The sequence below is a fragment of the Acomys russatus genome, chromosome 17 (genome assembly GCF_903995435.1).
Source record: "Acomys russatus chromosome 17, mAcoRus1.1, whole genome shotgun sequence".
Taxonomy (NCBI): domain Eukaryota; kingdom Metazoa; phylum Chordata; class Mammalia; order Rodentia; family Muridae; genus Acomys; species Acomys russatus.
In genome coordinates this window covers 59,993,461-60,005,925 of record NC_067153.1, presented here as the reverse complement: position 1 = coordinate 60,005,925, position 12,465 = coordinate 59,993,461, and the positions used below count along the sequence as shown (strand labels likewise).

At 50.8% G+C, this 12,465-nt stretch overlaps 2 protein-coding genes across 3 annotated transcripts in view; one reads left to right on the top strand and one right to left on the bottom strand.

Moving 5' to 3' along the window:
• Positions 1–3,347, top strand: part of LOC127201616 (collagen alpha-1(II) chain) — a 29,156-nt gene extending 25,809 nt beyond the window's left edge. The window contains exons 48-54 of the mRNA XM_051160295.1: positions 39–146; positions 393–446; positions 901–1,008; positions 1,300–1,588; positions 2,014–2,201; positions 2,471–2,713; positions 3,173–3,347. Of these exons, the coding sequence (XP_051016252.1) occupies positions 39–146; positions 393–446; positions 901–1,008; positions 1,300–1,588; positions 2,014–2,201; positions 2,471–2,713; positions 3,173–3,319 (1,137 nt within the window). The 3' untranslated portion in view covers positions 3,320–3,347. The remainder of the gene's footprint in view (positions 1–38; positions 147–392; positions 447–900; positions 1,009–1,299; positions 1,589–2,013; positions 2,202–2,470; positions 2,714–3,172) is intronic.
• A 5,186-nt stretch (positions 3,348–8,533) lies between these two features.
• LOC127201610 (transmembrane protein 106C) overlaps positions 8,534–12,465 on the bottom strand; it is an 83,306-nt gene continuing 79,374 nt past the window's right edge. The window contains exons 3-8 of one of the 2 annotated variants that reach the window (XM_051160286.1): positions 11,775–11,838; positions 10,984–11,143; positions 10,752–10,892; positions 10,346–10,395; positions 9,800–9,853; positions 8,534–8,790 (exon numbers count right to left, since the gene is read on the bottom strand). In XM_051160286.1, coding sequence (XP_051016243.1) covers positions 8,694–8,790; positions 9,800–9,853; positions 10,346–10,395; positions 10,752–10,892; positions 10,984–11,143; positions 11,775–11,838 — 566 coding nt within the window. In that variant the 3' untranslated portion in view covers positions 8,534–8,693. Of the gene's footprint in view, positions 8,791–9,799; positions 9,854–10,345; positions 10,396–10,751; positions 11,144–11,774; positions 11,839–12,465 lie in introns of those variants that run through there. The other variant, XR_007832202.1, reaches the window with a different exon arrangement.

The window sequence follows — 12,465 nt, the reverse complement described above, 5'->3', positions numbered from 1 at the left end:
ACCACACTTGACCAAATCGGTGTGTTTCTTGTTCATAGGGTCCGCAGGGCCCCCGAGGTGACAAAGGAGAATCTGGAGAGCCTGGCGAGAGGGGACTGAAGGGACACCGAGGTTTCACTGGTCTGCAGGGTCTGCCTGGCCCTCCGGTGGGTGTCACTGAATTTTCTACGAGAAGGCTGCCCAAGAAAGACCTCCCACTTTTCAGGCCCACGGGCCTTCCCTTGCTACCCAAAAAGCTTGGGGCCTTTCTTCAAAGCCCCTGGGTTCTCTTAGCAGGTAGAAGAGTAGGAGGAGGAGGAGGGGCAAAGGGGTGTGTGTTTGCCTCCCATTCGAAGGAGATGTATTTCTATACCCAACTGTGTTGACCTCTACTATTTTCTTCTTTTCCACAGGGTCCTTCCGGAGATCAGGGTGCTTCTGGCCCTGCTGGTCCTTCTGGCCCTAGAGTAAGTGAGATAGATGGTTTAGGGGGATGGAGTGAGCTTTTCTGCCGGGTGGGCCAAGGCCTCATCCAGGGGATGGATGGGGGTAAGCATTGCTTCTGCAAGGAGCCTCGGGCTTAGCGGTCCTCACTCAGGAGGTACCCTGAGAAAAGGAGGACTTTCTTGCAGTGACTATAGACATAAGCATCTGAGGTTACGGTGGCTGGAAGACAAACCTGATGAAAAAATAATGTTGTAAACATGACTTAGGAGGTTCATAGAGACATAGAACCAATCTGTGGGTCCTTGGCCAAGCGGAGATGGATTTAGAGAGTATGGCCGAGCAATGTGGAGAGTTGGAGGCGGAGTGGCGTGACTAGCACCACCATGACAGCCATCTCTTAGAGCTGTAGCTGCTCTGCAGCTGCCCCTGCGACAGACACTGTTTTCTCACCATCTCCTCTCTCTCGGCCTTCAGGGTCCACCTGGCCCCGTTGGTCCCTCTGGCAAAGATGGCTCTAATGGAATCCCTGGCCCCATCGGACCTCCAGGTCCCCGTGGACGTTCTGGCGAAACTGGCCCTGCTGTAAGTCTCCTGACCCCTCCCTGGCATCCCAAGTGTTCCTGGCATGTTATAGGTGCTTAGAATACACCATCCTATAGGCTGAGGGCCCTTTGGGGGGGGGGTCACAGAGCTCACAACAGGTTCTGAGAAACAGAAGGGTCAGGGAGGAAGTGGGGAAGATGCTGTGGTTTTCTTGGTCCCCGCCACAGGAATAGGAAGAGGATGCACTGAGATACTTCCAGCAGATGGAGCGGGGGGTGGGGGGGTCTCATCCCCATGCTTCCTGACTGACATCTCTATTTCCTATTGCAGGGTCCTCCTGGAAATCCTGGTCCCCCTGGCCCTCCAGGTCCTCCTGGTCCTGGCATTGACATGTCAGCCTTTGCTGGCTTAGGCCAGAGAGAGAAGGGCCCTGATCCCCTGCAGTACATGCGGGCAGATGAGGCATCCAGTACCCTGAGACAGCACGACGTTGAAGTGGATGCCACACTCAAGTCACTGAATAACCAGATCGAGAGCATCCGAAGCCCCGATGGCTCCCGCAAGAATCCTGCTCGCACCTGCCAAGACCTGAAACTCTGCCACCCAGAGTGGAAGAGCGGTGAGCCTGAAGTACATGCCTCCAGAGAGATGGGAGTCATCCCACCCATGTGGCTACCTTCAGCAGCCAGGCACACAAACCCCACTGTACCTCAGGGCAGGGCAGAATCAGACCTGGAAGGTTCTGGTGAATGACCATGACAGAAGTGACTGCAGGGCGGATCCAGCAGACAAGCTCTCCTCTGCCCTTTTTCCTTGCCTACACCCCTCCTCCTCAGCATTAGTTCTCTCATGCAGATTTTTTTTTTTTTTTTTTTTTTTTTTTTTTTTTTTTTTTTGTCCACTTGTCCTTCTATCGGACTCCGTGTAAGCCACATGTAAATCCCCCTGGACCTAGTTTCCCAATAGGCTCTCTGCCTCTAAACAGCCGGCCTGCCCCTCAGGTTTGAGTATGAGTCTGATGGACGCTGTCTCTTTCCCCTGCAGGAGACTACTGGATTGACCCCAACCAGGGCTGCACTTTGGACGCTATGAAAGTTTTCTGCAACATGGAGACAGGCGAGACTTGTGTCTACCCCAATCCAGCGAGCGTGCCTCGGAAGAACTGGTGGAGCAGCAAGAGCAAGGAGAAGAAGCACGTCTGGTTTGGAGAGACTATGAATGGTGGCTTCCACGTGAGTGCCTGGGTGCTCTAGGCCCAGCTGGTCCCTCACATCTGCTTTTAGCCCCCTTCCCCACATTCTCTACCCATGATCCTTCGGGCTTTAGAAAAAGGAAAGAGGAAAAAGTATCTTCTCCATTAGAGCTAGAGAAGATGTCCTCTGAGCTTGTTCCACACCCGCTGACAGATGCTCCGAGCCCCTAACAGTTGGAGGCACCATTAGCCTCTGATGCTACCAAGTGCCAGCCCTTGGATCTCATACCCTGGCCCCTCTGCCTACAGTTCAGCTACGGGGATGGCAACCTGGCTCCCAACACTGCTAACGTCCAGATGACCTTCCTTCGTCTACTGTCCACTGAGGGCTCCCAGAACATTACTTACCACTGCAAGAACAGCGTCGCCTACCTGGACGAAGCAGCTGGCAATCTCAAGAAGGCCTTGCTCATCCAGGGTTCCAACGATGTAGAGATGAGGGCTGAGGGCAACAGCAGGTTCACGTACACTGCCCTGAAGGATGGCTGCACGGTGAGTGGGGCTGAGGTGGGGCTATGACAAGTGTCATGCTCCCAGAGTGATAGGATTCACCAGAAGCTTGAGTCAAGGGGGTCTGTGAGGAAATGAGATGAATGACAGGTGGGGGGGGGCATATATTGGTATTGGCTTGCCCACATCCTTACTTAGAGGAAATACAGGCATGCTCGCTGGCTCTTACGGAAGTATTCATATAAAGCTTATGAGCTTATCTATAATAAGAGGTTATCACAGGTGGGGAGCCCTTTATGGAGATGGGATAAGAGGGAAATAGAGGAGGGCTCTGCCATTAGGGAAATAATTGATGAGGAGAGGACTTGGGCAAGCCAAGACAAAGCCTAGTGAGCCACCGTGTATAGTTCCCGTTTTGTGGCTGCTTAGTTTGGGGGTCCTGGAAAACTGGCCCTTGTTGTAAGACATCAACTGAATAGCATCTCCCCCCTTTCTCCCTAGAAACACACTGGTAAGTGGGGCAAGACTGTCATCGAGTACCGGTCCCAGAAGACGTCACGCCTGCCCATTGTTGACATTGCACCCATGGACATAGGAGGGCCTGAACAGGAATTTGGTGTGGACATAGGGCCTGTCTGCTTCTTGTAAGACCCCCCGAACCCCAAAAACAACACAATCCATTGCGAACCCAAAGGACCCAAGTACTTTCCAACCCCAGTCACTCTAGGATCATCACTGAACGGCTGACCTGACCTGATGGCCGCTCATTCCCACCCTCACAGTTCGGACTATTCTCCTGTTTCTAAGAGACCTCAACTGGGCAGACTGCAAAATAAAAATCTCGGTGTTCTATTTATTTATTGTCTTCCTGTAAGACCTTTGGGTCAAGGCAGAGGCAGGAAACTAACTGGTGTGTGTCAAACGCCCCCTGAGTGACTGCTCCCAGCCCAGCCAGAGGACCCCCTACAGATGCTGGTCGCAGGAACTCTGTGTCCTACACAATGGTGCTATTCTGTGTCAAACACCTCTGTATTTTTTAAAACATCAATTGATATTAAAAACCAAAAAATTATTGGAAAGGAGTACAGTGACTTGTGTTTTGTTGTTCTGTTTGTTTTTATGTGTCCTTGATCCTGTAGGCGTGCTCCAATGTGGTCTCAGGACTGTCTGTTGACCTTTCAATCCAGGATGCTGAAGCCACAATGCCTGGCTTAGTGACCACACACACACACACACACACACACACACACACACACACACACGTACACACACACACACATATGTACACACACACACACATATGTACACACACACACGTACACACACACATATGTACATACACACACACATATGTACATACACACACATATGTACACACACACATACACACACACACACACACACACACACACACACACACACACACACACACGGCCTGCCTCTTTTGTAAACGTTGGCACTTTGTCAAATCCAGTAGTGACTTGGGACCAGAAACCAAGCTGTCTTGGTTAGCCTCATGCTACTGAAACAAGTTACCTAGTAAGTAAAACAAGTTTATTCTGGTTCACAGTTTTTGGAGGTTCCAAGTGATAAGCTAATATAGAGTAGCCTCAAAAGCGGCTCTTTTGTTGGATTTCATTATGAAATTGGGTAGTCTATTGAACTGGACCTCAGCTGAAGGCAGCATGTCACCGTCACCCATAGCAGGAGCATAAGTCAAACCCATTGCTTATGCCGCAAGCCCGGGAGCAGAGGAAGAGAAAGAGACCAGGGTCCTGCAGACCCTTCTGAGAGTCTGTCCCCGTGACCCCAGGACCACCACTAGTCTCTACTTTCCAAGGTTCCACCACCTAAGAGCATTACCCTGGGGGCCATGCCTCAACAGACACCTTTGAGGGACACTACATCCAACCTTCAGATCCACTGTTCAGGAAGTCGGAGGAACCAGAGGGATGACCATGCTCATGACAGTAACCATGGAGAAAGGCACGGTGTGTGTGTGTGTGTGTGTGTGTGTGTGTGTGTGTGTGTACACATCCTGCTGGGTGGGAGAGATAGGAGACACTCCTTGCGGAAAGCATGGTGAGAAGAGAGAACAAAGGGCAGGAAAGCAAATCCCCAGGGGTCACGGACACAAGCAATCTGGATGTCTATGTGTGCCATCCCATAAGCTTCTGAGTCAAGGAGATGGGAAAGCGCAGGCTCCACCCCTTCCTCCCCTTGCCTGTCCACATTCTTCTTTCCCTTGACCTGTGTTCAAAGCTTCTATGGACCTTCTCCAAATTCTGCAGGAGCAATGGAAAGCCTTCCCTTTCCCCTTAGCCAGGTAGCCCTGGCTTTCCAATGCCTCAGGTGTGTGTGTGTGTGTGTGTGTGTGTGTGTGTGTGTGTGTGTGTGAGAGAGAGAGAGAGAGAGAGAGAGAGAGAGAGAGACCATGAGCATGCTGTTCCTTTCCCCACTAGAGGGATGCAATGATGATAACCTGTAAAGCAAGCAGGAGAGAAATCCCATGTCAGCTGGACTCTGTAAAACAAACTTCAAAAGATGCCTGGTACACCTCATAAACAAGGCATCATGCTTTTCTCTGACCCTTTCCCCATCTTGCTCCCTTCCTTTACAGTTGGAATCTTTTCTTTTGAGGAAATAAAAAATTAAAAAAGAAATTAGAGAAATTATTTGCATTAATATTCAAGTTGTGGTATAAAATTAATCGAGTGAAGCGCTAGTCCTGGGGCTGGCTCATGGCTGCCGAGGAAGTAAAACTATGTGGTGTTTATAAACACATGATTAGTCCTGGGAGCGTGGCTCTGGGCACAGGGCTGCTCCAGCATGCGCAAGCCCCTGGGTTTGAGTCCCAGTGCCATGCACACCTTTCCACATAATTATGCTATTTCATGAGGGAAATAAGCAACCTCCGTCTATGGAGAGCTAGTGATGGCGAGGGGCGAGGCTCCCCAGGGGCTGGCTGCTTGTGAAACTTGTCCCAGGAAAACCTAGACAGAATTGCAACTGCTTCTCAGGGAATGGAGAGGAGCAGCAAGTGGGACTAAAGGGGGGGGGGGGGAGCGGAGTGAGAACCAAAGGTCAAAGGTCAAAGGCCAAAGGCACTGCTTGGCCTCTTGTTCAATATTGAGGAAGGTAAAGACAAGCGGGGTTAGTATTAAGACCTGGATTCCTAAGCTCACCCCCCACCTCCTAAACCCTGCCCCCTTCCACCCTCACTCCCCCCAACCAACGCCCCCCACCCCACCCCCCGCAAGCAGGAGGTCTCTCCAGACAGAACAATGCATCAGACGCGGCAGGACTGGGCAGAGAGGTCAACCAGGGCTCCATCAGGGTATTTTTCCATCTTGCAATTCTTTTCTTTGGAAACTTCAGCCATTAAAAGACTTTGGATTAGGAGCCAGTGGTCCATGCTCTGGCCAAGAGTTACTTTCAAGTTCCTGGGTTGCTCAGCAAATCCCTGGACACTTCCTGCAAGAGCATCCCCTCTAAATAACCAAAGGAACACGGTATCTTCAAGGTAACGAAAAATTTCATTTATAAAGAAAAAGATTATTCGGCTCAGAGGAAACCACCTGTGCCTTGCTGATTTATGCAGAACTGTTGCTAAACAGGCAGATTCCTTTAATGGTCTGGTACATACTTCTGGCTAGAATCCCCAGGGTAGTTGACAGAGACCTGGAAGATCCTTGGGGGGCATGGGGGGATGCAGGGGAGCGGAGCAGGGGGGACGGGGGCGGCTAGAAGGGCAGAATGACTCCTGGACATAAACTGTGGCTTAGGTGGGGCCTGATGAGCATAAATGACTTGTGATGGTTAGAAATTCCTACCTATGGCTGAAAAAAAAATCTATCAGAATTGGCAATCCATGCATATAGTGGTCCTCAACACTTTAGGGACTGTGAGGACAAACAAGTGAATGAAGATTTCTGTATGTTGTGGGTCTTCAGTCAGGTGGCTGGCATCAGCAGTGTGAGGTTAAGAGAGAGGACAGTGCAGGCAGAACTACAGAGAAGCAAGGTGCTTGGCCTGCAAGGGCAAACACTTCACCCCACAGAAGCCAACAGGCTGCAAAGAAGGCTCGCCTGGCTGCTCTTCTGGAGGACCTAGGTGGCTTCAAGTCCCAGCGCCCACATAGCAGCTCACAACCATCTGTGACTCCAGTTGTAGGACACCCTCCCCGGCACCTACATGCATGTGCTGGCAGGCAAAATACACAGGCACATAAAATAAAAAATAACAAAAACCAGGCATAGCAGTGCTGGAGGAGACAGGCAGATCCAGGGTCCGCGGGCCATCCAGCCTGCTCGCGTCATGAGCAACAAGTTAGTGAGAAGACAAAGAAGGGGCCTGAGGAACAGTACCACCTGAGGTTGGCCTGTGGCCTCCACATGCACGAACACATGTGTGCACATACATGTTCACACACACAAACACACACACACTTGGCAGACACCATGCTAAACCATGCAGGGAATCCAAAAGTGCAGCTAGGAAGCTAAGGATATGAATAGGTGTGAGGATTCACAGCTTTGGGAGACCAGCATCACCTCTGCGTGTTTTTTTGTTTTGTTTTGTTTTTGTTTTTTAAAAATATATTATATTAATTTATTCATATTACATCTCAATTGTTATCCCATCCCTTGTATCCTCCCATTCCTCCCTCCCTCCCATATTCCCCTTACTCCCCTCCCCTATGACTGTGACTGAGGGGGACCTCTTCTCTCTGTATATGCTCATAGGGTATCAAGTCTCTTCTTGGTAGCCCACCTGTGCATGTTTAAAAGCTCCAATTGCTCTTGCTTGGTATCAGCTGGCTTTTCCAGTAACATCAAGCAACAGATGCTACCGAGGCAACGGCCACAATCATGATCCAATCAGCGAACCAGCTATGATAGGTTAGTTTGATGATTCAAAAGGTGAAGGTAATTAGGCAAATAGTGAAAACGCAGCCAGGACAGGGACAGTCTTCTGTGGTATGAAGTCATGTCGTCACTCACTCCTTAGCTTAGCTGGCGTGCACTGGGCTGTCTCAGCTGAGCTCTGGACCTGACCACTTCCGGTCAGAATAGACAAGCTGAAGAAACCTCAAACCTCTTGTTAGGCCTGAGGAGTTCCCTCTCCTCCCAGAAGCAGCAGAAGATTCCTTCTCAGGCATCTCTTTCCAACCTCCAGAGGGCACTGTGTGCTCTGATCTGGAGGTGCTACCTGCTGCCAGGCACACACTTACCTGCAAGGCTGCTCTGGAGGTGCTGGGGGAGGGAGCGGCACACAGTGGGGCACATTCTCTTTCCTTCCCTCAAAACACCTTGCCAGTGTCTCCCTTAGGAAGCAACATTTCTGAGTTTCTCTCACAGGTGCCTACAAAGGCATCCAGGCAATCAGAGACAGGGCCAATCAATCAAAACGGTTTATTTTCTCTATCAAATCCCCACTCCATGTCCAGCCAGTGGATGGAAGGTACATCAAACCCTTCGACAGACCCCTGAGGGGTGGAGGGGGGCTGTAAATAATTTTGTATGGGGAAAGAAAATACCAAAACCTTTCTGAAAAAGCTGCTGGGTATTAGGGAACTCCGAAACAAATGCAGCCACCGCAGGCTCCTCACAGACATTCTGGACGCTCCTCCCCTTGGTGCTCCTGTGCACACTGGCACTGCACATCCGCAGACACACTAGCATCCTACCCTCATGTAACTCTGGTCCGAAAACCTAGAACCCTGGTTCATCTCTACGTATAACGACTCAAGAACAGCCAAAATGCCTGGATGTGGTCCTTCCAGCTGTAGGTGGGGGCTGACTGTATGCTAGGCACGGACTAGGCACTGGGCAGTGATTTTGCTGGTTCCAGGAAAACACAAAGTGCTGGGAAGGACGCTTTCTGTGGGTCGAGAGAACCACTTCCTCCTCCACTTTAGACCGCGTGGGGTCAGCAGCACGGAAGGAGGGACGCTGGGCCGGAGGGACAGATGTTAAGCTTCCTTCTACAGGTGCGACCCTGGGAGAACTGAGAGCAGGCTCTAGACAGCTGTGGAATTCGTGCCACAATCCACATAGTGTTGTGTCTCCAAGGTGCTCTGGGATATGTGGCCAATGTAGGAAATCTTCACAGAAGTCCTAGCAAGTAGAAAAAAATCAAAAAGAGATGAAATAAACAGGACAGTTTCTTCCACACTGAGGGAGTGCTACCCACCTGGGTCCCAGGCACCCATCTTCATGGTTATAGAACCAGGAAGCCCTGAGGACCTTTCTATCCCAACATGCCACGTCATGAGGTGAGCTTCTGCGTCAGCAGTTTTACCCACAGGGGTGCTACTGGCAACATCCGGGCATCTTTGGGTCATTACAAGGGAGTAGGGCAGAGGATGCTAAGGGCTTCCTACAGCAAGCAGAGACAAGAGGTGCCACTGCCAAGCATCCCTAGTGCACAGTCAGTGACAACAAAGAACTCGTTTGGCCGAAAATGTCGACCTTGCCAAAGCTGAGAAACCTCACTCAAATCCTCAGAGTTCAAATGTCTGTACAATAGTAATAGTCTGTCATCTTTACATCTAACAGTCACAGTGCCAAGACTAATAACAGTGTCACCAGAGAGTAAAGTGGCCAAAGAATTAGTACTTACACCTTGCGGAAGCTGGCTGTTATTTATTCTCAAGGACTCCGGCAGGACCACATGTTTAGTTAAACTAGACCCCGTTTCATACAGAGCATTCTTTTTACATTTTAAAAGTGTTTTTGCCTGCGTGTGTGTCTGTGCCTGTGTGTATGCGAGGTGCCCACAGAGGCCAGAAGGACACATCGCATCCCCTGGATCTGGAGTTACAGACATGTGAGCTGCCACGTGAGTGCTGGGAATCAAGCCTGGGCTCTCTGGAAGAGCAAGGAGCACTCTTAACTGCTGAGCCATCTCTCCAGTGCCCCCTTTCCCTACCCACCCACCCACCCACCCCACCCCCCGCCGGACATTATGTTTAACTATTCACTAGGAACCTAGCTGCACCAAGGCTATGCATGCTGCAAGGTGGGTGAGGGGGTCTCCTTTTAGCCACCAGCCAGTGCGGGAAGCACACACGTGGCCCAGGCTCATAGCAAAAGGCTGGGGCGGGTGAGAGGCCAGAGGACATACCTCATGAAGATAATGATGTTGTGCACCAGGATGGCAGGGATCGTGCAGTAGAAGCTGTGGACCGCAAACACGGACACTGGTCACGTGGTCCAAATGCAAGCAGAACAAGAAACGGCCCAGTCTCCCAGGAGAATCCGCAGGGTGGTATTGGGTTACACTGTCAAACTAGGTGGGGTACCTTCTCTTCCCCATGCCTACCAAAGTACTGCCAAGGACCACTGGTTCTGAGCCCCCCCCCCAAAGTATCATTTTCAACAACCCCCCACATCGCGCTCCTTGCTTCTCAAAGCCAATACACATGTACTTGCTAGTGCTTGCTAATGTTTCTAGTGGCTTGTGTCTTCTTTAAAAATCCCAGCACTTCAGTCACATGCCAGATGTCATCTCCTCCACACCCGCACCCCCACCCCCGCCCCGGAGAAAGCCAAAGCTAGGGAGTCCACAGGCCGAATCTGGGGCTTACGGCAGAGCCAGGGACACAGTCAACCGAGGAGGACTCTGAATCTCTCCAGGCAGACAGCACAGTACAGAGAACTCTGTCCTTACTACACATAGGAAGACGGTCCTCCCACCTCAGCCTTCACCGTAAAATTCACCTGAAAATAAAACAAGACCCGGCATCAGTCTGCGATAGGCGCGCTTCAGCTTGACGTAACAGCATTATCTAAGAACCCTCAGGTGCTGGACCGGTCTTCCGTCACATAGAAAGCACCTTCCTAAAACAGCCTGGGCGCCTGCCTGTGGAGGCTTCTGGGCTTCAGGCTGTATTCCCACCCCTCCTTGACATGGTCACTATCTTTTCCTACCAGTTCTTTCACTGTCCAGGTGCTCAAACGTTACTAACTACAGAGTTCCGCCTAGGGGGAGGTGAGAGGAGGGACGCCCGCCCCCACGCGGGTGGCACCCAGTCCCTCCTTACCACATACGCAGAGGCCCTGCAAGAACAACGTACCAGGTGCTCACTCCGCGGGGGAATGAACGAGACATTAGCGGTCGTGTAGGTGCCAACCACGGCCCTCATGTACTGAACCTGGCTGAGCAGGTTGGTCACCGCCACAGAATAGAAGTTGGAGTTCCTGATTTTCAGGGTGGCCTGGAATGGGGCAAGGGCGGAAGTGGGCGTTAGGGGTCCTGGTCCAAGGCTGGCGAGTGCAGGGGCCAGGGAGGGAGGCTCTCCGTCTTACCGTGACATCGAGGATCACGAGGGAGTCCTGTTCGTTGAATGTGACTCTCGCCACTTTGACGCCGTTATCGTCCACGAGGACTGAGTGTGGGAACAGAAAGAAGAACCCCAAGCCAGACGCCAGGAGACAGAGCAGGACAGACAGGAGGACATACTGTTTACTGCAAATGACAGCACAGAGCCATGTGGGGCAGTCAGACGTGGAAGCCTAAATGGTCAAGATTACTGCAGAACTCAGGAGTGAACAGAGGGCATGAAGAACCAGGAAGCACGGACGAGGCGAGACGCAACAGAGCGAGGAAAGACTTGCAACCCATCGGAACAGCGGTTACCCTCAAAAGAGAAACTATCCTTTTATTTCCTAACCATTGGCTCATCGCCCGGGACGTCCTGTTTCTCCAACCTCTCCAATCCTATCTTTCCACCTGACCGACCCTCAGGACAGTTCTAGCTTCAAGTTTCTTTGCCCAGACTGTAACACGGACAGGGACATTTCACGCCCCTGTCTAGGGCTGGCTCAGTGGAGGAGAAGCTTGTCTAGAATACAAGAGGGCCTGGGCTCAAGTCTCAGCATCATACAAAAAAAAAAAAAAAAAAAAAAAAAAAAAAAAAAAAAAGAGAGAGAGAGAGAGAAAGAAAGAAAAGAAAAAGAAAAAAGTAATAATAATAAATACATAGATAAAGGAAATGGATCAGCCACAACAGGCATCTTTCTCCAATAGCTAACTGCCATTCTTTCATAAAAGGGAGTCAAGGGCAGACGGGGGTTCACAGACGAGAGTGGCCACTCACGTTCTCTGAGGACGCAGTCTCTGGTCACTGTGCGGGATCAAGGCCACCAACTCATTGACTTGCTCTAGAAAAGCAGCAAAGACTCTGTAAACCCCTCAGGCCCATCTCGGCCTGCCCCACTGCACACTGCCACAGCAAGGTTCATCCGGGGCTAGATGCTAAAAGGCAGAGTTGTTGGTTGAAATGAGAAGAAACAGGTAAATGTAGAAATAGAAAAAGGAAAAAGGAATTGAGGAAAAGGAACAGATAGCTTATAGAGAATGTCACAGATTATAAAACTTGTACCAGTGCTGTCAGGGCGCTGAAGTTGGAGACCCTCTTGCCTACTCTGCCAGTCAGAGCATTTCTAAGCCACTCACTGTTTCCTTGCTTTTCCTTTGGAGCTTTGGAGTCCGTGGTGCCCAGCGTTCTTTTTTTTTTTTTTTTTTTTTTTTTTTTTTCTTTTTTCTTTTTTGATTTTTCAAGACAGGGTTTCTCTGTGTAGCCCTGGCTGTCCTGGACTCCCTTTGTAGACCAGGCTGGCCTCGAACTCACAGCGATCTGCCTGGTGCTGGAATTAAAGGTGTGCTGCCACCATGCCGGGCTTCCAGGGACTCCTCCCCGACTCCCCAGGGTCAATTTAGTAATAGCTGTTCCTAGAGGTAATCTAGGCTGCAATCCTGAGCCTGTGCCTCTGGCCACACCCCCTGAC